Source organism: Anastrepha obliqua, chromosome 2 (assembly GCF_027943255.1).
Source record: "Anastrepha obliqua isolate idAnaObli1 chromosome 2, idAnaObli1_1.0, whole genome shotgun sequence".
Classification (NCBI taxonomy): domain Eukaryota; kingdom Metazoa; phylum Arthropoda; class Insecta; order Diptera; family Tephritidae; genus Anastrepha; species Anastrepha obliqua.
The window spans coordinates 96,997,896-97,021,994 of NC_072893.1; the positions used below are offsets into that span (position 1 = coordinate 96,997,896).

Here is a 24,099-nt window from a genome sequence, read left to right on the forward strand (position 1 = left end):
GATACAATGAAATGTAATTAATAATAATTATTTTGTGTTTTATTGGCCAATTCCCGTTATTTTCTTGATAGTAGTAGAGCTGTGATTTGCATGAACTGGTCATAGACTCTAAGCAAGCATCGAAGAATTTGAAGTCCATTATGTTATTAAAAAATTTTGGAGCTTTTTTGTAGAGAATCCTTTGGCGCCATTATAATCTGATAAATATTTGCTTCCAACGTTAGGCGTATCTGTTTAATATTTGTTTGCAGCACTTGCGCTTGCATCAATTATTCTTTGCATTAGAATTATGCGTTCTCATCTTGCGACTTGCGAGTTTAAGTCTCTCTGAGTTCAATGATAGCAGGGTTAACGTACAGAATAACACCTCAAAGGTTACTCACGGTTAAGGTGCTACTAATACTATAGTAGATACCGCTTAGCACTATCACTTATACCTATGCATGTATGAACATATTTAGATATATATAAACAACTCGCGGATAGTCGCAAACGCTGTTAAATAATTTACATAAAAAATATAAAATATACCAAGCAATATGACAGCTCATATCAGTATTTATGAACAAAGCCATGCACTGTAAGCAAGCAAAGCAACAGGTTGTGTACACAACACCTGTGCGCATGCGCGACAACAGCAAGAGACAACACTTTAGCAGTCAGTAGCAGAGTTGCGAGAAAATGTTACAAAAACAAAACAAAAAGTAACTAAAAAAAGACAACAAAACAAATCAAATGAAAACCAAAAGTGACGTTGGTATATCTTAAACCTCTTAACACTACACAACAAACATAAAGAAAAAACTGAAAGACAAAATGTATTTAAATACATAAAAGCAACTTTTTATTTGATTTAGTTAATATTTTACTATTTTTTTCTTTACTACTTAATGTTTTCGACTCTAAAGGTTCATTAGTTAAAATAACCCTTGCTGCGGTGAATAATCAACCAAATAATTACTTGTGCATGTCAACTCTTATTGCTGTGTATGAAAGTGTTTACTTACCTGCTGCCTCCATCGAAATAAGTCTCATAATATTGAAGTGCCTACTGTGATAGCAGTAAACAAATATAACAAAAGCAGTGGCTAGAAAGTAAAAACAAAACAATAAAAAATTCCATTAATTAACACATTAGAATATCAATTTGAAAAAATTTACGGAAAGCGAAAATGCATATAAAAGACTTCGCATCATCGCCGCTGCTGCTACTACTGCCTACTGTTATCACCTTTTCCACACTTCACAACAACATTGAATGCGTTGAAATTCCAACACGTTTCCTATACAAACGTAACACTGATGCGGGTGACACAGCGAATATCATCGATGGGAAGGTCCGGGTAAGAAGAGACGACGAAGGTGGAAATGATGTGGTAAGTGAAAGATAGAACAAATATTCGTAGGGAAAAGTCAGGTGTTGCTTATAGAAGTTCTTTAATTGAAATTATGCAGTGCTATTAAGTTATTATACTAGTGGGACTGACGAAAATAGGAGTTTTCAACAAGTGGAAATTAATACCAAATTTTGAAAATACAGTAGGTTCTGTTTTTATGCGATAGATACGTTCCGCAAGAAACAGCATAAAAAAAAAACAGCATAAAAAAAGCTACTAGTTCTATAGTAAAACTATAGATACGTTTTAAAAGTGCAAAAAACCGCATGAATCTGAAATAATTAAATAAATCGCATAAACAAAATATTGTATTTTTGAAAATTATATCTTTATTTAAGAAACGTCAGAATCGAAGAATAAATTTAAGTCAGAAATAGAATCAGACAATACCCACATGTTGCGCGTTCGTTTAGGATTTGGCGTAAAATCACTTTCGTCACTTTAGGAAATGTACACGTCTGATCTAGATGGTTATGCAGGCGGTTCCATACTTGTAGGAGATGAGTTTTTGCTTAGCTGGTTTAGAATCTTGTTTATATGTACAATTCCCGATAGGTCGACATGCATTTTTTAATTAAAAAAAAAACCGCACTATTTCGAAACCGCATAAAAAAAAGCCGCATAAAAACAGAACCTACTGTAGAGGCTTAGAAAAAGGAGAATTCAAATTGAAAATCCCTAAATAAACCAAGCGAAAAATACTCGAAAATTCCATTGCCACTCTTTGAATTAATATGCAGAAAATAAAATTTTGAATTTAAATACCAATAATTTTTTACTGTTACTGCAACAACATAAACTATTTCGCATATATTTCTTGAGAGTTTTTACTTTAGTGGCAGTAATTAAAGTCGTATATACGAATAGTTTTTAACTCACAGTGGCTGGGAGCCGGTTTACCGCATTCGCTATCGCCAAAACTCTAAAAATCTCCAAAATTTCAAACACTAAAAATTATCCGAAAGGATAATGAAAGTCTAGCTTTTTATCGCCAAAAATCTCCAAAGAAATTTCTAATAATTTTGGCCGCCGCAGGCGATCTAAGTATAGTTTAAGAGAAATGTCAAATTTCATCTATCTTCACTGGAGCAACTCTATGCAGCAACGTTACCCCAAACACTTCTCTTCAGGGCTGGTATCGAGCCTAAGTCTGAACTGGAAGTCTATTTCTGCTGCTTCAAGACCCGCTCAGACCTTAAGACCCATACAGAGTGTTACGGATTTTCTATGTGATATTTCACGTGAAATTGTTGTCAAAATCTATATATTGGGTAGTCGAAAAAGTCTTTTCGTATTTCTAATCAAACTTCAACTCATTTTTCTTTTTTATTTATAATGAACTTTATTAAACCAAATATGTACCACTTTGGTCGACCACCTTTTGCCATTTTTCTTCTAGAGACATTATTCCATCAGTGTAAAACTTTTGTGGTTTCTCGGCGAAAAACTGCGACAAGTAATTTTCACATGCTTCTCTTGAAGACAACTTTACTCCATTAAGGGAGTTCTGCATTGACCGAAACAAATGGTAGTCCGATGGTGCAAGGTCAGGGCTATATGGTGGATGCATCAAAACTTCCCAGCCAAGCTCTCCCAGTTTTTGCCGAGTCATCAAAGATGTGTGTGGCCTAGCGTTGTCCTGATAGAAGACGACGGCCATCCTGCTCATCAGTTCTGGCCGTTTTTTTTCGATTGCTTTGATCAATATCATCAGTTGTTGACAGTAAAGTGTAGAATCAATCGTTCGAGCAGGCTGGAGCAGCTCAAAGTGGATGATTCCTTTCCAATCCCACCAAACACACAGCATAACCTTTCGAGGCGTCAATCCTGGCTTTGCGACCATTTGTTGAGCTTCACCACCCTTGCACCATGATCTTCTTCGCAGATTATTGTCGTATTTGATCCATTTTTCGTCTTCTGTTACCATTCGCTTCAGAAATGGTTCGATTTCATTTCGGTTCAGCAAAGAATCACAGATGTTAATTCGGTCCATTAAATTTTTCACAGACGATTCATGTGGTAGCCAAACATCGAGCCTCTTTTTGTAACCAGCCTTTTTTAAATGGTTCAAAACCGTTTGATGATGAATATTTAGTGCCTTGGCGATGTCATGGCAGCTTATGTGACGGTCCTGGTCAATCTTTTCCATAATTTCATCGACTTTTTCAACGGTAGGTCGACCGGAACGAAGTGCATCTTTCACATCGAAATTTCCAGAACGGAAGCGAGCGAATCATTGTTGTGCTACACGAACTGATACAGCATCGTCTCCGTAAACTTCACAAATTTCATTGGTGGCTTGCGTGGCATTCTTCCCTTTTTTATAAAGGGTTTTCCAACAAGAGGGGTTATCCCCGTAAAAGATCAATGGTTTCGTTGTTTGTGTTGCACGTAGCACCGTCTTGTTGAAAATAAACGTTGTCCAGATCAGTACCATCCAATTCATCTCTCGATAGCACAATCCATTCACAGTAACCGTTGCTACAGCTTCATTTTCGAAAAAGTAAGGTCCAATGACTCCGCCGGTCCATAAACCGCTCCAAACAGTCGCACGTTGAGGATAGAGAGGCTTTTCAACAATAACTCTTGGATTTTCTGAGCCCGAGGTGGAAATGGGCCTCATCACTCAAGATGATTTTTCGATGGAATTCCGGATCATTTTCGTGCATTTCAACGACCCAATCTGCAAATACACGACGTCGTTGTTGATCGGTCGGTTTGAGTTCTTGTATTAACTGGACTTTATAAGTCTTAAGATCCAAATCTTTATGCAAAATACGGTGTAATGACGTTTGTGAAATGTCTAATCCAAAAGAACGACGAGGAATGGTCAAATCTGGGTTTTCTTCAACACTTTCGGCTACAACAGCAATATTTTCGGCTGTTCTTGAGCGACGTGCTCGGGTTTTATTCTTCACATCACAGCTCGTATTTGTGCACCAATTTCTATATTGCGGTCCGGCAAGGTGCTTCACGATGACCCAAAAATGTTCGAGTTCTATGAACCGTCTCTGCCAAATTTTCACCACTTTTATAGTGAATTTTAATAATTTCAATGCGTTGTTTAAGCGTCTACCGTTCCATTTTTATTAATGGCGTAGTTTCCACTTGTCAAATATCAAAAAATGGCAGCTTCAAAAGTGACATTTACCGAAATAGCGGGCTATTTAAATAACACCTGTTATTGGAAAACCCTATACAAAAATTTCAAAATATAGCGAATTTCTTCATTATTTTCACTCATTTTTGAACAGCTATAACTTTTTTTCAACTTCTCCGAATTTAATTTTTTTTGGTTAAATGAAGCTTAAAATGTCACCTTTCTAACACCTTATGATATGACACAATGTGATTGGTAGCACTGGAGATAGATGACTCCAACGACATCTATTGACAAAATACGAAAAGACTTTTTCGACTACCCAATATTAATCAAATATGCGGCACATTTTTCACATCTATTTAAAATGCATGTAGCGAAAACTGACCACTTACTTTCGGAGAAGTGCCTGAGTTCAAATATTCCGAGACTTGGAATTTTTAAGCGACCAGCCTTCGCAAAGGGTGTACGTAAATTTTCTTTAAATTTTTTATGCCAATATATTTATATGCCTATTAACACTGTCCTTACCAAAATTTGCCAATTGCTTCTGGGGCGTTACTCATAAATTTAACGCTTCTTCTCATTTGATAATCAATATTGCTAGCAAAATCTCACAGCAAGCCAAATGCACGTTGCTGACGAAATTTCTCGTCTGTGAAATTAAGCCTTTATCGTGAAAAAAAATGGCGCTGCCTTTTTTTCACTAACAATTAGTCAGTTGTTTTAGTACGACTACCACAAATTAATTAGAGCTTCAGAATTACAAACTAATCATATATCGGGTGTTTTTTAGCTGCATAAGAACTAACGATATCGATAACTCTAGTTTGACAGCTACGAATGGCAAACTGTGTTGGCATTTTTGTTCAGTAAGGTTTGGCAAGTCAGTATGAATTTAACGCCAGAACAACAAACAAATTACTTAAAAAAAAACTTTTCGCGAAGTTCGTAAAGCACTGGCGGTATCAGCGGTCCTTATTTCATTCGAAATGAGGTAGGAGCTGCGTTACGCTGAATGGCGAGCGCTATCAAACCATGCTGACTGGATTTTTGTTTCCAAAAATTAATTAAACGTCGACGATATTTGGTTTCAACAAGACGGCGTAACTTAACAATCGCGCTTAACAATCGATTTCTTGCAATATTCAAGCCATCATTGACGCCATACGGCCAGATTTGTTGGTAAAAATAGTCAAAAATTGGACTGAATGAATGAATAACTCGTAGCCGCGACGGACATTTTCCGGACTTCATTGCAAAAAATAAATGCCATAAAATTATCTACCAGATTATAATAAACAAAATTCATTCCAACAATATTTATGTTTTATTATCATTTTAAGTTCTCAAGCCTATAAGAAAAATTCCGATATTTCAAAACTGACACTAGTAGATATAATTAGTTACTTATTGCTTTACAGAGTTATTTAATCACAGAGACGGCATTGCGTTTCCTTATAAAGATCTAGATGATAAAAGTGGGCCTTACTTGGACTTTTTCAGACAGTTGAATAAATATCTAGTACTAGAATATCTGAGAAATGCAGAGCAAGGGCCATTTTTGTTTCGATTGTCGTAAATAGTCATCGGAGGTCCGGTCATTTGATGCGGATTAGGAATAAAAGCGAAATATATGTGATGCTAAAAAGTCAACAGCTTAAACGCTTGAGATCTAGCTTTTCCCCTGTATTCATGAAGAGTTTATAATACGAGAAAATGTATGTATGGGAGGATGGTTTCATATGCAGGAGTCCACGCAAATGGGAATAGCGATAACGCGGCTAAAGAACAACAAAGCCGCGGGAGCGGACGGCAAGGAGTTGGTAAGGTGTATGCATCAGCTTCTATGCAAAATATGGTCGGATGAAAGCACGACTGCGGAATGGAATTTAAGTGTATTCTGCCAAATTTATACGAAAGGTGATCCTGCAATTTGTGCCAATTACCGCGGGATTAGTCTTCTAAATATCGCCTATAAGGTTCTAGCGAGCGTATTGTGTGAAAGGCTGAAGCCCACCGTCAACCAACTGATTGGACCTTAACAGTATGGCTTCAGACCTGGAAAGTCTACCATCGACCAAATATGTACAATACGCCAAATCTTGGAAAATACCCACGAAAGGAGAATCTACACACATCATCTTTTCGTCGATTTCAAATCTGCATTCAACAGTACGAAGAGGAGTTATCTGTATGCCGCGATGTCTGAATTTGGTATCCCCACAAAACTAATACGGCTTTGCAAGATGACATTGCTCAACACCAGCAGCGCCATCAGAATTGGTAAGGACCTCTCCGAGCCGTTTGATACCAAACGAGGTTTCAGACAGGGTGACTCGCATCGTGCGAGCCGCAGAACTTAATCGCTCAGGCAGAATATTTTATAAGAGTGTACAATTGTTGGCGTATCCCGATGATATCGACATCATCGGCCCTAACAACCGCGCTGTTAGTTCTGCCTTATCCAAACTGGATACAAAGGCAAAGCGAATGGGTCTGGTGGTGAACGAGGACAAAACGAAGTGCCTCCTGTCTTCAAACAAGCAGTCGGCGCACTCGCGTATCGGCACCCCTGTCACTGTTGACAGTTATAATTTCGAGGTTGTAAAGGACCAGGAACCAGCATTAACACCGATATCAATGTCAGCCATGAAATCGATCGTCGAGTCTCTCTTGCCAACAAGTGTTACTTTGGAGTAAGTAAGCAATAGAGTAATAAAGTCCTCTCCTCCGTCCTAACGTATGGCGCAGAAGCTTGGACGATGACAACATCCGATGAGGTGTCACTTGGAGTTTTTGAGAGAAAGATGCGGTACCAACTGGTGGTAGCAGAGAAAGAGGAATGCCTCCTCTGCTTTGGAAAGATCAGGTGCAGAAGGACTTGGCTTCAATTGGTGTGTCCAACTGGCGCCGGTTAGCACGATAAAGAAACGGCTGGCCCGCTTTGTTAATCGCGTAAGCGGTTATCGCACCAATTAAGAAGAAGAAGGAATGTATGTACATATTATATGTACTTGAGCATCATAAGCATTGGCGCCAGTGTAGATAATACAATACACATGCAAGACACACATCGCGTAGCTAGTGAAGGTGTTTAATATCACAAGCTTTATAACTCACCTAATTCACAAATTTAAGGCCCGTACAAATAAAACAAATCGTTTAAGTACTAGCAAATTCGCTTTTCGGTTGTTTACATTATTTGTATGGGGATTACTTCCTAAGCCATTTCTTAAACTGACTAATTAAATCTCTTATTTATATTTACCAATTCGAATTTAGGCGCAGGGTAATTAACTTTTTTCAATATGTGTGTACAATTATTTGGCTACTTTTTCTTTTAATATTTCCATAAATACAATAAATGGCGACAAGTTTTTAATTAGCCGATAAAAAGCCGTAAGTTCGCGATTCCTACGTCAATGAAAAAGCGAAAAATAAATAAAGAAAACCACATATAAACAACACTTAGAACAAACAATGAAATTTGAAAGCAGTAAAAGGTAGAAATAGATATTAATTGGCACTTTAAAGTTTCAGCACGTCGTTGTTGACTTTAGAAAAGCAGTAACTTCCGTTCATGACTCATAAAAGGTGGGCCAAAAAACAAAATGAGACTTGTAAGCTGCTGAGAGTAAGGCCAAAATGTTTACTGTTAGAGCACTTTTGAAAACAGTTGTACAAATTGATATTTTTTATTTGTACATGCGAAGAAAATTTATCGTCTGTCGTCATTATCCAGCCTCATTACCCACTTGATACCCACTTGTTCCCTGGACGATGGTGGGAATGTACGAACTTATCATCCTTAAGCCAAATAACCCGACGAGTTTACTAGTGCAAGAATTTTCTTGGTTTTCATTTATTACTTTACACTGTCAATATCTATTACGAAACTAAGGAATTTAAAAAATATATTTTCCTATCCAATCACTTTTGACCACTATGGCCTGTAACACAACAACAAATCGGTTAGCAAATTTAAAGCACTGCTAACACAGTACTGTAAAAAAACTGGTGAGGTACGGTGCATAGGACAGGGCTAATTTACTGCGGCGGCAGCCCTTGGTCGGGAAAAATCCCAGTCATTGAGGGAAAGTAGAATCGGCTACCATGGGAATGAAAAAAAAACTGGTATACGAGGTGTGTTCAAAAACTATCGCGTATTTTGTGTTTTTTCAAAAATTATTTATTTATTCATTAATATCTATGTATTTTGTCCCCTTCAAAGTAATCCCCATGAGATATTATACACTTGTGACAACGTTTTTGATAATCTTCGAAGCACTTCAAAAAACCATTTTTTTATCTTGTTCAGCTCCACCTCCGATGACGTCTTTATCTCGTCAATCGTAGCGTAACGTCGTCCTTTCATTGGTCTCTTCAGTTTCGGGAACAAGAAAAAGTCACAGGGGGCCAGATGGCGCACAAGCAACGATGTGTTAACAGGGGCTTAATCGTGATGCAAGAGCCAATTTTTGTTCTTCCACAAATCCGGGCGTTTCTGGCAGATTGCTTCGCACAAATTGCGCATAACTTGCAGGTAATATTCCTTAATAACCGTTTTACCCTGTGGCAAGAACTCATGATGCACAACACCCCTGCAATCGCAGAAAAAGGTAAGCAAAACTTTTACATTCGACCGAACTTGGCGCGCTTTTTTCGGTCTTGGTTCGTGCGGCAGCTTCCATTGAGATGATTGAGCTTTTGTTTCCACGTCATAACCATAAATCCACAATTCGTCACCAGTTATGACCCTCTGAAGCAAATCTGGGTCGTTGTGGATAAAGTCCAACATCTCATTAGCAATGTTCATGCGATGCTGCTTTTGGTCGAAATTGAGCAGTTTTTGTACGAATTTTGGGGTGACCCGTCTCATGCCCAAATCATTGAAAAAAATCGAATGGCACGAGCCAATCGATATGTGTATGTTGCTAAGGACAACTTCTCTAACGGTGATTCGACGATTGCCCAATACCATTTTTTTCACTTCATCAATTTTTTCGTCTGTTGTTGAAGTGCTCGGGCGTCCGGCACGCTTTTCGTCTCAGCCTTCTGAGAGCATTTTGTTCCACCGATAAACGTTGCTTTTGGTCCGCGCACTTAATTCCGTTTTTCACACAAAATTTGATACAGGTTCTTTGATGCATATTTTTGACTTAACGATTAGACTAAATAAACCACAATAGAATTACTTTTACAAGAATCGTTTGAAAAGTCCGTGCGAAGTCAGAGTGATGGGACTATTGGTACGTATCGACGTTATGTTTAGTTAGTAGCATCTCTTGGAAGAACACACACCAAGTTTCAACCAGAACGGAAGTCGAATGATCTTTCTTTTCCGTCACGACAACGCACCATCTCATGCCTCAGTAGTTTTGGTCACAAAATTTATGAGAATAGGGTTCCATTTATTTCACATCCTCCCTACTCTGCGAACTTGGTTTCCTCGGAATACTTATTAATGAAATGGCTGGCGGAAAAAAGATTTTATTCAAATGAGGAGGTGATTGCGGAAACGAATCAATCAACAAACTAAAGAGAACAGAAACAGAAATAGTGCTAAGCCTAAAAGGAGACTATGGGGTAAGACTCCGTGAGAAAATATGAGATTTGCAAGTGGTCTTTCGATTTCTTTGAAACTTTGGGAAATATTAGTTCTAGGTAAGATACATTCGAGCTTAAAAGGATTTTGAAAAATTTTCAAAATTGAGTCATCTACGCCATGTTGAAAATCGGGACCGTGTTTTTTTCAAAAATCAATATTTCTTGAACCGTTGGATGGATTTCAATGCAATTTACAGACAATATAGAAACAAATAAGTAGTTTAAATTAGTATTATGTTAAAAAAAAAATTTCGAAATTTTGACCAAAAAAAAGTCAAAAAAATTTTTTGAATCAATTTTTAGTTGATTTGGCCAGTTTTTTAGATTTTCTGTTATACACGTAACGATTCCTTATGATTTAACCTTTATTTTGAAAAAAAAAATTTTATGGTGTCTATAATAGTTCTCGAGATATTGCGATTTTAGTGGAAGCGCCCACAGTGAAGTTCGCGGTTACGCAGCGCGGGAGTAGAAAAACGCGCACAGACCTGCAGCAGTTTGCTGCAGTCACTTCATACAGAAACACATAACGCAGCGCGAACCGTGCGTGCGCGCTTCCACTAAAATCGCAATATCTCGAGAACTATTGTAGACACCATAAAATTTTTTTTTTCAAAATAAAGGTTAAATCATAAGGAATCGTTACGTGTATAACAGAAAATCTAAAAAACTGGCCAAATCAACTAAAAATTGATTCAAAAAATTTTTTTTACTTTTTTTTGGTCAAAATTTCGAAATTTTTTTTTTAACATAATACTAATTTAAACTACTTATTTGTTTCTATATTGTCTGTAAATTGCATTGAAATCCATCCAACGGTTCAAGAAATATTGATTTTTGGAAAAAACACGGTCCCGATTTTCAACATGGCGTAGATGACTCAATTTTGAAAATTTTTCAAAATCCTTTTAGGCTCGAATGTATCTTACCTAGAACTAATATTTCCCAAAGTTTCAAAGAAATCGAAAGACCACTTGCAAATCTCATATTTTCTGACGGAGTCTTACCCTATGGCGAAAAATAAAAAAAGTTTAACCCAAACAATTAGGTACTTTTTATTAAATTCAGAATAGTCATTTGAGGAGCTTATTCACCAAACCTTTGAATAGGATTTTTAATTTATTTGTCTTCCAGAGCTCAGAAGCAAATGTGGATCATATTTTGTTAAATATTGAAATTATTAAAGACGAAAAATTCAGCCTTGACACACTATTTGTAAAAAATTTCTAACAAGCAGGAGAAAAAATGTGCGAATTTTACTTAGCTACAGTTTTACTGTTTGTAAGGTATTTTTCTAGGGAAAATGATTTGGTAAGCTCCAAAAATAATAGTCTGAACAAAAATGTTCCTAAAAATCGCTAAAATGTATTTTGTTACTCCTACGACAGCAATGGCTCTGCTCAAATATGAACGAGACTGATTTAATAAAACACAAACGGTTAATTATTGTTCAATTTTTATTTTATCTCCTTCAAAGTAATCACCATTGGAGGCTATACACATATGCCAACGTTTTTTCCAATCATCATAGCATTTCTGATTCCGATTTCGGTATGGATTTCAGTTCCTTCTTCGAATTCTTTTTTATGACTTCAATTGTCTCAAAATGTTTTCCACGGAGCGGCAACTTGAGCTTGGGAAACAGGAAAAAGTCACATGGAGCCATATCAGGCGAATACGGTGCTTGCGGAACGATATTAACATTATTTTTGTTCAAATAATCGCGAACAAGACGTGATGTGTGAGCTGGTGCATTATCGTGATGCAAGAACCATGACTTGTTGTCCCACAATTCCTTCCTTTTAAGACGAATGTTCTCGCGCAAACGCTTTAAAACGTCTAAATAATATTCAGCGTTAACCGATCGGCCTTGCGGAAGGAACTCCGAGTGCACCACACCTTCGTAATCGAAAAAAACAGTCAGCATAACCTTAATTTTTGAGCGACTTTGGCGTGGTTTTTTGGGTTGATGTACGGCCCTCTTTGAACGATTTGTACCACTGGAAAACACGTGCATGCGATAGAGCAGAGTCCCCATAGGTTGTCTGCAACATTTTTAAGGCGTCTGAAACCGAAATTTTGTTGGAATAACAAAATTTCAAACAAATTCTTTGTTCAACTTGAATTTCCATCGTTAAATTCGAAAAACACACTCGAGCTTGACTTGTTTACAGTAGCACAGAAAGCAAACTATGTGACATATCACGCTGAAATTTGCCATGTAAGCTTATAACAGTCCTACCAAAAAATTTATTTTTGCTATATGTCATCCGCGGACCGTTTTATTGATAAAGTCTCGTTCATATTTGAGCAGAAGGTAAAACTTAAATGGTGCTAAAAAGGCGTGTCATTTTCGCAATACGCGTTGTGCAATTTGTTAGTTTTGTGAGAAATTTAGAAAATTTTCGGGGTTTTTACAAAATGAGTTCCGCGTATGAAAAACAATTTGAAGCAGTTCCATATACACACCCTAAAGGTCAAAAAATATCACGTGCACTTACAGCAAAATATTTGACCCGGTCGAAGACGTTCATAAATAAATGCGCCCAAAAAAATACCTCTCCAAAGCAAGATCAGAAGATTATTTATTTGTTGTTGGCAAAGCCAAACTTATCGTTGCGTGAAGCTGAAGCAGTTTTAAGAAAAGTGGTCTTAATGGATCCGAAGCCGCGTTTCGAGGACGTTTACGTGTAGAAGACCTCAATTTTTAGAGCACATTGAAAAAACAGTTGATATCATTATCACATTGAAAAACGACTTGCATGGAATAAGGCAAATTTAGAACGGAATTGGACGTTCATACAATCAGAAATAAATTTCTCTCAAGGGTGAATAGTTGCCAGTCTAGCCAGCCTTGGATTTTATAAGAAGACATCGATCTCAAGCATCGAATTGCATGAAAATGTTTGAGCAACAGTTAAGCAAGGAAAGCAAATATGGGCAGTCAAACAACTATCTGGGCAAATTCCGGTTAGCTACACAACTTGCGCAGAAATCAACACAAAGTATGACTCGAAGATGTGAAGCCATTATAGCTAATGGTGGTGGCCATAAATTTTATTGAATATATTCCGTATAACAAATATAAGTCTATACGACACAATTTGTTATACTCGAATTGGTCAAATAATTTCTAAATTATGGCGGTCACGCTTCTAGTAGACAGACTGTATATTCATTTTATAACCCTTACCATTTGAATTTTTTTTTTCATTTTGCATCTGAAGTAATTATGTGAAGACGGAAACAATTCGCTCGAATTTTAACGTGAAATTTTACAGCTTTATGAGGGGCTTTGTAGTTGATAATACTCAGAAGAACCACAAAATTCCTCAACTGAGTTAAAAAATCCTCTATATAATTTTGATTGCTGGTTCCGGGCAATAAATATAGAACTTAGGGTCATGGACTAGTTAGTTAGATGCAAAATCAGTACTTACATTCCGAAATTATAAAACAAAATTAGATTCACATTAAATCGCTTTTGTGTTATTGATGTATCCGCACTTTCTTTCAAAATTTACTATGTATTTTTGTTGAATACTTACGGATACATATTTTTAACGCAATGGACCGGTAACGGTGTGAGTTGGTTTAACCCTCCGATGTTCATATGGGTCTGGCCACTTACCGCATCATAAGGCACCGAACATCGGAGGGTTAAATAACGACTGTCACTTCTACCTACAGATATTTTTCCGCAAGGAGTTCGGAGTTCGTATACACAAATGACTCCATAGTAGGCGAAACTTAACTTTGTTGTTATAGAAGTTTAAAAACATATAACTACAAAGTCTGTAGACTGTAAAAATTGGAAAAAGAAATCCGTACTTATTTCGGATTCTATTGAAAATCAGTATTGTTAAAAACAACTACGTGGGGTAGCTCTAGCCTCAGGCCTATGCCCACTGTATACATGGAACATACATAAACTAATATAATAATTGGAGGGACAGATTGTAAGAGCCAAATGATTGTATGTATGTATGTATGTGCACCTACAAACTCAAATAACTTAGGTTAGGTTAGGTTAAATGGCTGCCCTAGCTAAAGGGCTCACTTGAACAAATGTTAGTAAACTCGTCCGTTGTAGTGCCATACATGGGAGAGGAGGAGGGAGTGGGAAGGAATAAGGAGCCTTGGGATTAGAAACGATGATGACCATACATTTTTACGACGGCGCCGACGGGGGTTGATTTGCGTTCGTAGTTAGCCGTAACAAGCTACTAATGAACTTCACCAAATTTATGATATCTACACCGGCTATATCCGCAGGCGTAGCGAAAAAGTGAGAACCCAGATATCTAAGACTTTGCCAGACGAGAGCAGGGCAGCTGAGAAGAAGGTGTTGAGATGATTCCACCTCGTCCTCCAGACAGTTTCTGCAGAACGGACTTGAGGCAATCCCAAGTCTTACGGCGCGAACACCTAACGGACAGTGTCCGGTAAGGATGCCCACCAAATTTGAGAGCTGGGGTTTTGTTAGCCTTAGGAGTTCCCTTGAGCGTCCCCGATCTACCCGTGGCCAGAAGGATCTCGCGACCGTGCACGTTTGCGCAGTAGCCCAGCGCTCGCTGAGTTGACTCGAGGCCCATCTTTCCAGGAGCAGACCACAGGTTCTCAGGGGAACCTCAATTCTCTCATTTCGCGACGAAACCGTCTCCAAAGTTCCCTGTCTAGCCAGCTCATTAGCCCAGCAGTTTCCCTCTATGCCGCTGTGCCCGGGAACCCAAATGAGTCTGATGATGAAGTATTCGGATGCAATCGAGAGAGAAGCCAGACATTCCCCGACCAATCTCGAGCGCACAAACAGCGAGCCCAAGGCCCTAATTGCCGATTGGCTATCGGAGTAGATATTTACTTCCTTAACGGTAATTACCGAATTGAGCAACCAGTCCACCGCTTCCTTGATTGCGGATACCTCCGCTTGGAAAACACTACAGTGGTCCGGGAGCCTAAATTTAAGTTTGATGGGAGGATCCTTACAGAATACTCCCCCTCCAACCTTTCCACCCAATTTCGAGCTATCCGTGAACATGTTTGCCATGCCTTGCCGCCGAATGTTGCACCCCGCCTACTCATCCCTTGAGGGAATGTGAGTAGAAAAAGGTCCGCTCAGACCTAGCGTGGGTGTACAGTGGTCCAGCACCATAGGGATGAACTCAAAGTTTTTAAGAATGCTAGAGTGTCCGTAACTTAAGTCTATCCTATGGCCCGAACACCTTAATCTGATTGCGGCGCGTGCAACGGTAGTTTTTCCTACAATGTCCACGGGCGCCACATTCAGCATAGCGTTAAGCGCTAGAGTAGGAGTGGTACGGAGAGCCCCACTGACTCCAATGAGGGCAGACCTTTGTACCTTCTCCAGCTTCTTAACTGATACCATCCTTTCTAGCGAGTTCCACCAGACAAGGACTTGAAATAACTTAAGTCGGCGCAATAATAGTCCTTTGCTAAATTCAGAAACACACCATAAGTGCGTGCAAAGAATTCTTAGCAAGCTTTCTGATGAATTTTTTCTGACATACATCAAAGGTGTTTATTAATTTAAAATTGCTTCGATGCAAGAAAATATGTAAGTATGTTTGCTTCTACAAGTGCAATGTAGCTGTTACCAAAAAAATTGAAAATCAAAGCGAGCATTTAACAGAGCCAGAAATACTTATACATGTAGAAAGATAATGCACATACTCGTATATTTATATAATATGTTAACATGCGTAATCAATTACCGACAACTCATATTCCTATTGCATCCGCTCTGTATTTGCCCTATTTGACATTTCAGTGAGTCGTCAAAGAACTCGTCATCGGTGATTTCCGCACGCTCGAGCAAACCGAAACCGCTGCGACAACAAATTCCGCAAGGAGCCATAAGTAAACAGCTTTCTGATATACATTTTTGTTGCGTTAAACGTTTCCAATAAAAAATTTGTAAGATATAAATTCTCATCAACACATACTTACATACATACATATGTACATATGTACACCTGCTACACTAAATATGTATATATGTATACTGCTTTTAAACCATGCTTTAAGCCAAGCGGCGCGTGCAAAATCATCCAATAATCAATTGGCTCTATTCAGCGCCCAGCGGATTAACTAACTGGTTACGTAAATTCATTTCGATTGCCGTTTACCTATAAAGAATGTCACAATGACTCACCTGTGCAAACATTGGCGCTCAGACAAAATGCGTTAAAATCAACAATTGTTGTCGACTGGTGCGACATTAAAAAGCATATCGACAGAGGGCATTCATATAATTTTAATATGCGTATAAAACGCGAATTGTCAAATGCCGACGTACGTACACAGTTGCAAAAATTATGTGAACAGAGCAATTCTAAATCATTATAATTCATTTTTATAATAACACTTTTATTGCCACAATTCAGAGAATATTTAATTATAACTTTTTCAGTGTACGTACATACGAGGGCAGCTCATTAGCACGCGGCCTATGGTGCTTAGTGAATGAAAAGTACGTTTTTACATTTTTTCCTTTTTCCATGTTATCACCCTCAAGTTAAATACACTTTTCACACCGTGAATATAATGCCTTATGTCACTGCGAAAATATTCTTTAGAGCTCCCTGCAAAATGGTTTCTACGGCCATCCTCACCTCAATCTTCGCATCCGTAACTTCTTTTGTTTTTAATTTGAAAAAAGGAAAACCTCATTGGAGGGTGGGTGGTCAGCTTCTGTGAAGCTCGTGGATTTTAAGTCATGCCCCAACACCACACCCGAGCGGTATGAACGGCGCATTGCTCTTAGGAAAAGTGCTTTACGATGCGACTAACCACATTTTTAACCATTGCATATGAAAGTACAAAATCTTCAAGAACCATTGAGAAATTGTTTGAAAGTACTCCAATTTTTAAAAAGGAATTTAATCGCAGCAAGTAGCTTCATATTGTGAGAGTTTCCCGTTTCTCTTCATTAGGTTTGTTGCTTGTTTCAGGGTAATTTGTAAATAAACGGATGATGATCCATTACCAACCACCTTAGATCGTATTATTATCAGCCGCCCCTTATATTTTATGTGAATGTATGACTACATAAAGGGTGGTTAAGTTTCAAGGGCCGGTGTTGATTTTGAATCAAATACAATTTTTTTAGGAAATTATTGTAATTTCTCTTTATTATGATAATATTGGTATGGCTCAATTACGTACAGAACAAAATGTCGGCGGCACACCTCCATCCAATGGCCCAAATTTTCGATAACGCTGAGGCATAATTGAGGTTCTATGCCGTTAATGTGCCGAATTATCTCATCCTTTAGCTCTTGAATTGTTGCTGGCATATCGACGTACACCTTTTCCTTCAAATAACCCAAAAGAAAGAAGTCCAGCGGTGTCGTTGACGCTTAGGTGTGGTTCACATTCAACATCGGCCCTTGAAATTTAACCACCCTTTATTTCCATCGCTGAAAGATTGAATTAATTAAGTTAAGTTTAATTTTACGCCGATATTTTGTAAATGGGTTTTTACACCTTACGGTGGTGGATTCATCGTTAAACGAGTATTCACACAAACTTTGAATTTTGCAATGAAAATTAGTATAAATTAAAATAAGTTTGTGCGCACTTAGAGCGAAAAGGTGATCGAGATGAGATGAATACTACTGTGTTAAAGTCCATTTCTGATCAAAACTTGTGTCTAACTGAAACTTTTTATTATTTTTACAATGTAAAACACAAACAAAAAAATAGTTCTTCCCAGCTTTACATAAATTGTTCTGCACATATCTTCCAGCACTTTCTCTAACGTGCAGTTTTGGGCATTTTTCGGACGATTGATATTTTTAACTCAATCAATTCTAGAAGAAAATTGTATGTAAAATTTTGGTATGGTTTAAAAAAATAAAAACTTTTAATCAATTCAAAATTAAACATCTCAAAATTGTGGCCTGGCAAATTTTTCTGAATTGGACTTGGATTCTTGAAACCAATAATTCGACTCTCAAAACGTGAGCAAACGCGGCACCCATTTTGAACCACGTTTGAGTTCAGCAAACCATCGTTATTGTTGTCTCTGAGGGGAGACCCCATAACACTTTTCAAGGCATTGCTTCGCTTGAGCGGTACTTTTCCCCATCAAGAAGCAGTTTAAATTAAACACGAAATTCTTTTTGATCCATTGTTTTGAAAATAACAAAAGTAGCGTCACTCAAAGCACAATAACTCACGAACTAATCTTGATAAGGTTAGCACTAACCCAAAAGAGGAGTATGCAATAAAACAAGTGCAATCTATGTGTTGGGTCCGGGACTTCTCAACCCATGTGTTATTAAAGATGGAGGTAGATTACTGGTAGCTATATCTGTAAAACAGTTAGCACGCTTATATCTCATTGAAAAGGCTTCCTATAAGCACAATTTCAATGGAATTGGTAAATGTAAAGCACAGATTTTCCCTCACTGGGGAAACATCAACCGACAACATACTGAATGCGACTTCAAGGAACTTGGCAATCTAATCTAAAAGTAACCTTACAATTTATAAATCTTGAAAATCCTCAAAAATCATACCAGAATTTGTCAATTTACTTAATAACCCACTGGAAAATAGGACACTAGGTTGGGTTAAATTAAATGGTTGCTGTCCATAGGTAGCGCCCACTTGAACGAAAAAAAAACAAATTCATCCTGTGTGTTACCACTGGGAAAAAGAGGGTAAAGCATAGGGCAAAAAGAGGGGACAAGGAATGATATTATAATTTTTTTTATATTGAAGTTACTCCTTCATAGCAAATATCATACTTTTTTATATCATTTAACAATTATTAAAATATTTTCTTTTTAGATTCCTATGGACTTCTACAAAGAACTGGACAATGTGACAGATGTAACAGAATTCATAGAGCGTTTTGTCAACAAGGACACGATTGATCCCAAATTAGGCTTGCAAGGTAAAAGAAAAAAATATTTATTTTTGCTTTTGTCGCTCAGTTCCTAAAACTTATTAAGTACATGTAATTGAAAACCACAATTAAGGAAAAAGACGATACAAACAGTGCTAATTATATTAATTTGAAAATCAAAGCACGTTTACAATGACAAATCGAGTGACAAATGTGGGAAATGTACTTAGCCTTGCTATAAGTTCTTTTACAAGTGAAGTCCGTTATAGATATGAAATTATAATAATTTTTCTAAAAAATTTCATTTTATTTAATCATGAAAATATAAAACAAAATTTAATTTTCATTCGAAATGGTCACCATTTGCCTTTACGCAAGCCTTCACACGATTAAGCCAGTCATATATTGCAGCACTCACGGTTTCCATGGATATTGACGTCGGTGCTCAAACCAAAGATTGTTTGGAACTCTCCAAATTTCCGACCACAATGGATTCTGATCGAGACTTCCAGACGGTTTTAGCCACTGTTGGGTGGTTTTTGCCTTATGGGCGGGAGCGGAATCTTGCTGGAGCATGCACCGCTCTCCATTGAAGAGAGTACTGCTTAATTACTTCACCACGACTTCTAAGACCTCCTCCTGGTACACTTTTGCCCCGGTCTTAACCCCTTTTTCGCAGAAATTAAGAGATAGAATATCTTTACAGGAAAATTCTTCAACAGTGAACATTTTCTCATCTGTTAAAAGAATATTTTCATGGTCGTTGACCGCGTGCCACCGAAGAAGCTACATGCATCTGTCGAGTCTAACTTTCTTGAAGCGCGTTGTCGAAAGACAACCAGTTGAGCGATGGAAGGTTTTTTTTGTGGAGATCATATCTAATTAGTCTTGACATGGATCTGGACGATACATTCATTTCCCTGGACATAATTTTTTGCTTTCTAAGGGGATTTCTGCAAATTCCATCTCGAACGGCTTTTATAGCTGCATTGGTTGGAACCAGGTGTGGACGACCACTTCTTTTTCTGTCTGTCACGATTGATTGTGCGGTAAACTAACTTTCTCGAAATATTAAGTTTTGTCAGCGATGTTGGACCACAGGTGTGGAAGGCCGAACAGTGGGCACTGTAAAGCCTGAATTACAAAACCCCACAATGCCAAGCTCCACACTAACGAGGCGAGTTGATGTCGCCTCAAAATAAGCATCATGCCCACTAGCATCTCTAAGCAGTAACTTCTTAAGAGTTCCTACACAAACAGATGGAAAACTATCAAACCCTTTAAAAGGCAACGGGTAACCACTGAAGTATTATCATGCAAGTACAACCACAACAACGGCCCTCAGTCTCCGGCAAATCGAGGGTGCTAAGAATCCCCGGAGGTAAAACAAAAAAACATCTTAACATTGGTACGTGGAACGTCCGCAGTCTCTACGAGGCTGGAAAATTAAAAAATACAATTTTAGAAATGAATAGATTAAATATAGATATTCTAGGAATAAGCGAACATGGTGGCCAGACTGTGGTGAATTCAAATCAGAGAACACAACAATTTTCTATTCAGGAAATCAAAATACTAATCACAGAAATGGCGTCGGCATCATTGTTAAAGAACAAGTAGCTAAATGTGTTATTGGATTTTTCCCAAAATCAGATAGAACACTTTTATTAAAAATTAATGCGAAGCCACTCATTATTATATAATTCAAGTATATGCACCTACAGCAGATAAAAATGAAGAAGAAATAGAAAATGTGTATGCCAAGATTGATGAATTAATGAAACTTACCAAATCACACGAAATTAACATTATCCAAGGTGACTTCAACGCGAAAATCGGTGAAGGTTATGTGGATGGTATAGTTGGAAATTTCGGCCGAGGCGAAAGAAACGAAAGGGGCGACCGACTTGCTCAATTTTGCCAAGACCATAATATGAAAATAACTAATACATGGTTTCATTTACCAGCGCGTAGAATATACACATGGAAATCACCTCAAGATAGCTACCAAAATATTGTTCGCAATCAAATTGATTTTATTCTTATTAATAAACGTTTTGGATCATCTGTTAATAAAGTTTCAACTTATCCGGGAGCAGATGTCCCATCAGATCATAATTTGTTATTAGCAAAAATCTCTGCAAAATTATCTGTGATAAAAAAGAAGCCAAAGCCACAAAAACTAGATTTAATAAAATTAAAAGAAGACGAAAATACTAAAAGTGTATTAACAACCAAAATCAATGACGAGCTCCTCAGCATTAGGTTAAATTCTAACACTGAAGACGCGGAAAGATTGTGGAAGCGTCTTAAAACGTTACTTAATACTCTTTCGTTGAGCCAACTAGGTAAAAAACGATATGAAATTAAAAACAAGTGGATAACAGATGAAATAATTACGTTAATGCAAAAACGACGTACTTACAAAAATAAAAATCAAAATAGATACAGAGAACTTAACTTGAGATTCAACGCAAAATACCGGATGCAAAGATTGATTGGATGAACAGCCAGTATGAAGAAATTGAAAGACTATAAAAACTGCATGACGATTTCACAAGAAACTTAAAGAAACTGCCGGAATTTATCGCAATTTATGTCAGATTTTTTATTGGATGACACGAATGAAGTTGTGTTAGATCTTTGTGAGAAGAAAAAAGTCTGGCAAGAATACATTTATTCCCTTTTCTCGGACACTAATAGATCTGCGTATCAGTCAGCACCTATTGAAAATTTATCAGGACCTGTTATAACAAAAGACGAAATAAAAAATGTCATAAAAAGATCGAAGGATAATAAGGCAACAGGTCCAGATGAGCTTCCTTCTGAAATCCTGAAATTAATAAATGACGAAAATATAGAAATCCTCGAAATAATTTTCAACTATATTTACGACACGGGAAAATACCCACAAGACTGGCTTAGATCGACTTTTATTGCGCTACCAAAGAAGAAATGTGCAAAGAAATGTTGCGATCACAGACTTCTAAGCTTGATGAGTCATTCATTAAAATTGTTTTTGAAAATTATTCATAAAAGAATTTACAAGAAGTGCGAATCAGCAATGGGAGAAACACAATTCGAATTTAAAGAAGGCATGGGCACATGTGAAGCGCTATTTCGTATTCAAGTATTAGTTCAAAATTACAGAGACGTCCAAAAAGATGTGTTTATGTGATTCATAGATTATGAAAAAAGCGTTTGACACTGTTCAGCACGATAAGCTCATTGAGTTTCTACAAAACATGGATATCGATACAAAAGAAATTCAATCTTTATTGGCAGCAAACTGCAGAAGTTAACATAAACAACGAAACTACAGACGCTATACCTATACTAAGAGGGGTTAGGCAAGGATGTATTCTCTCACCATTACTATTTAACATCTACTCCGAAAGAATCTTTCAAGAATCACTCCAAGGATTAGAAACTGGCATTAAACTAGTCAATGTTGCAGTAAAAACTTCGGTTTAAAAATCAATATTAATAAAACTAAATGTATGATTGTCAGCAGAAGAAACACCTCTGCTGACACAAGCTTAACAATTAATGACATGCTCATAGAAAGAGTAAAAAATTTCAAATACTTAGGTTGCTGGATTAACAAAAATTGGAATTCTTCAAAAGAAATAAAAGCTCGAATTGAAATTTCTAGGGCCGCATTCCATAAGTACAAAAAGGTTCTTAATAATCATGACTTCAATATTAAATTAAAAATTTGATTCGTTACATTTTACGTGCTGTCTGTACTTCTGTATGCAGGGCCGTAGAGAGCATATCGGGGCCCCGGGGGGAAATTGCAAAAGCGGGCCCTCTCCAATTATGTCTAATTCATATAAATACGTATAATCTCGAGTTCGGGCCCCTCTGAGAACTCCGGGCCCGGGGTGAAAAGTCCCCGACCCCCCCCCTCTCGTCGGGCCTGTCTGTATGCTATGGAGATATGGACCGCTAGAACCACTGAAATGAAGCATTTGAAATGTGGATATATAGAAGAATTCTAAGAATACCCTGGACAGATAGAGTAACAAATGCTGAAGTATTGCGTAGAATTCAGCATGATCGACAATTACTAACCACCATAAAAAGAAGAAAAGCTGCGTATTTGGGTCATATTATGGGAAACGACAAATATCATGTACGTCAACTAATCCTGCAAGGAAAAATAGAAGGCAAACGAGGAATGGGCAGAAAACAACTATCCTGGCTGAGAAATACAACACATTGGACTGGAATCAGCAATGTAGGAACTTTATTGGAGACAGCGAGAAATCGAGACCTTTATCATGAAATTATAACAAATTTATATTAAACGTAAAATATTTTTGTAATTCGATATTTAATTGTAATATATATTGTATAAATTGTAGGATCGCCTATATTCGGAATCGAATTGGCAAATAAAGAAGAAGCGATTTCTAAAACTCACTTTTACCACACTTACGTAATGCAATCACTGCAATGCGATTTTCCTTAGCCTTGTTAACAAGCGAAATTTGCCACGAAATACTCAGTTTCAGGTTTATGAGTAGACAATGTATACGAAAGAATAACGGAACTTTTTTCTGCGAATTCGTTTTCGCCGTATGCACTGTAAAAGTTGTCACAGAATTTATGGCAAGACCACCTATTTTTTGAGAATGGTAACACAAATGACATGTCAAATGTGTTCATAATTTACTTAAAGGTTTGACATTTACGAAATGGGACGCTATACGCTTGAACAAAATTGGGAAATTTTGAAAACCTATTTCCAAAGTGGTGAGTCTTCTTCTTCTTTTCTGATTTTCACATCGGTGGCTACGTCAAGAAGCAAAATTGTCGGATTTGGGGCTCAGAAAATCCACACGTTACTGTAGAGAAGCAAATGCATCCACAACGAGTCACTGTTTGGTTCGGTTTTTGGTCTGGCGGCATCATCGGGCCATTTTTCTTTTTCGAAAATGAGCGAGGAGCCGTGGTTACAGTAAATGGCGAGCGTTACCGTGACATGCTCAACGAGTTGTTTCCAAAAATTGAAGAGGATGACATGGACGACATTTGGTTTCAACAGGACGGTGCAACTTGTCATACTGCCAAAGTTATACTTGAACTTTTGGCTACCGTTTTTGAATTCC

The 24,099-nt window shown here is 37.5% G+C and overlaps 1 protein-coding gene across 8 annotated transcripts in view; it reads left to right on the forward strand.

Moving 5' to 3' along the window:
* LOC129237887 (uncharacterized) overlaps window positions 1–24,099 on the forward strand; it is a 54,715-nt gene that overhangs the window by 18,020 nt on the left and 12,596 nt on the right. For 6 of the 8 annotated variants that reach the window (XR_008581781.1, XR_008581782.1, XM_054872855.1 and 3 more), the window contains exons 2-3: window positions 909–1,376; window positions 18,925–19,030. Coding sequence is in view for 6 of the 8 variants with exons in the window: in XM_054872855.1 (XP_054728830.1) it covers window positions 1,173–1,376; window positions 18,925–19,030 (310 nt within the window). In the remaining 2 variants the exon portion in view is untranslated. The remainder of the gene's footprint in view (window positions 1–908; window positions 1,377–18,924; window positions 19,031–24,099) is intronic. The other 2 variants (XM_054872858.1, XM_054872857.1) reach the window with 1 other exon arrangement.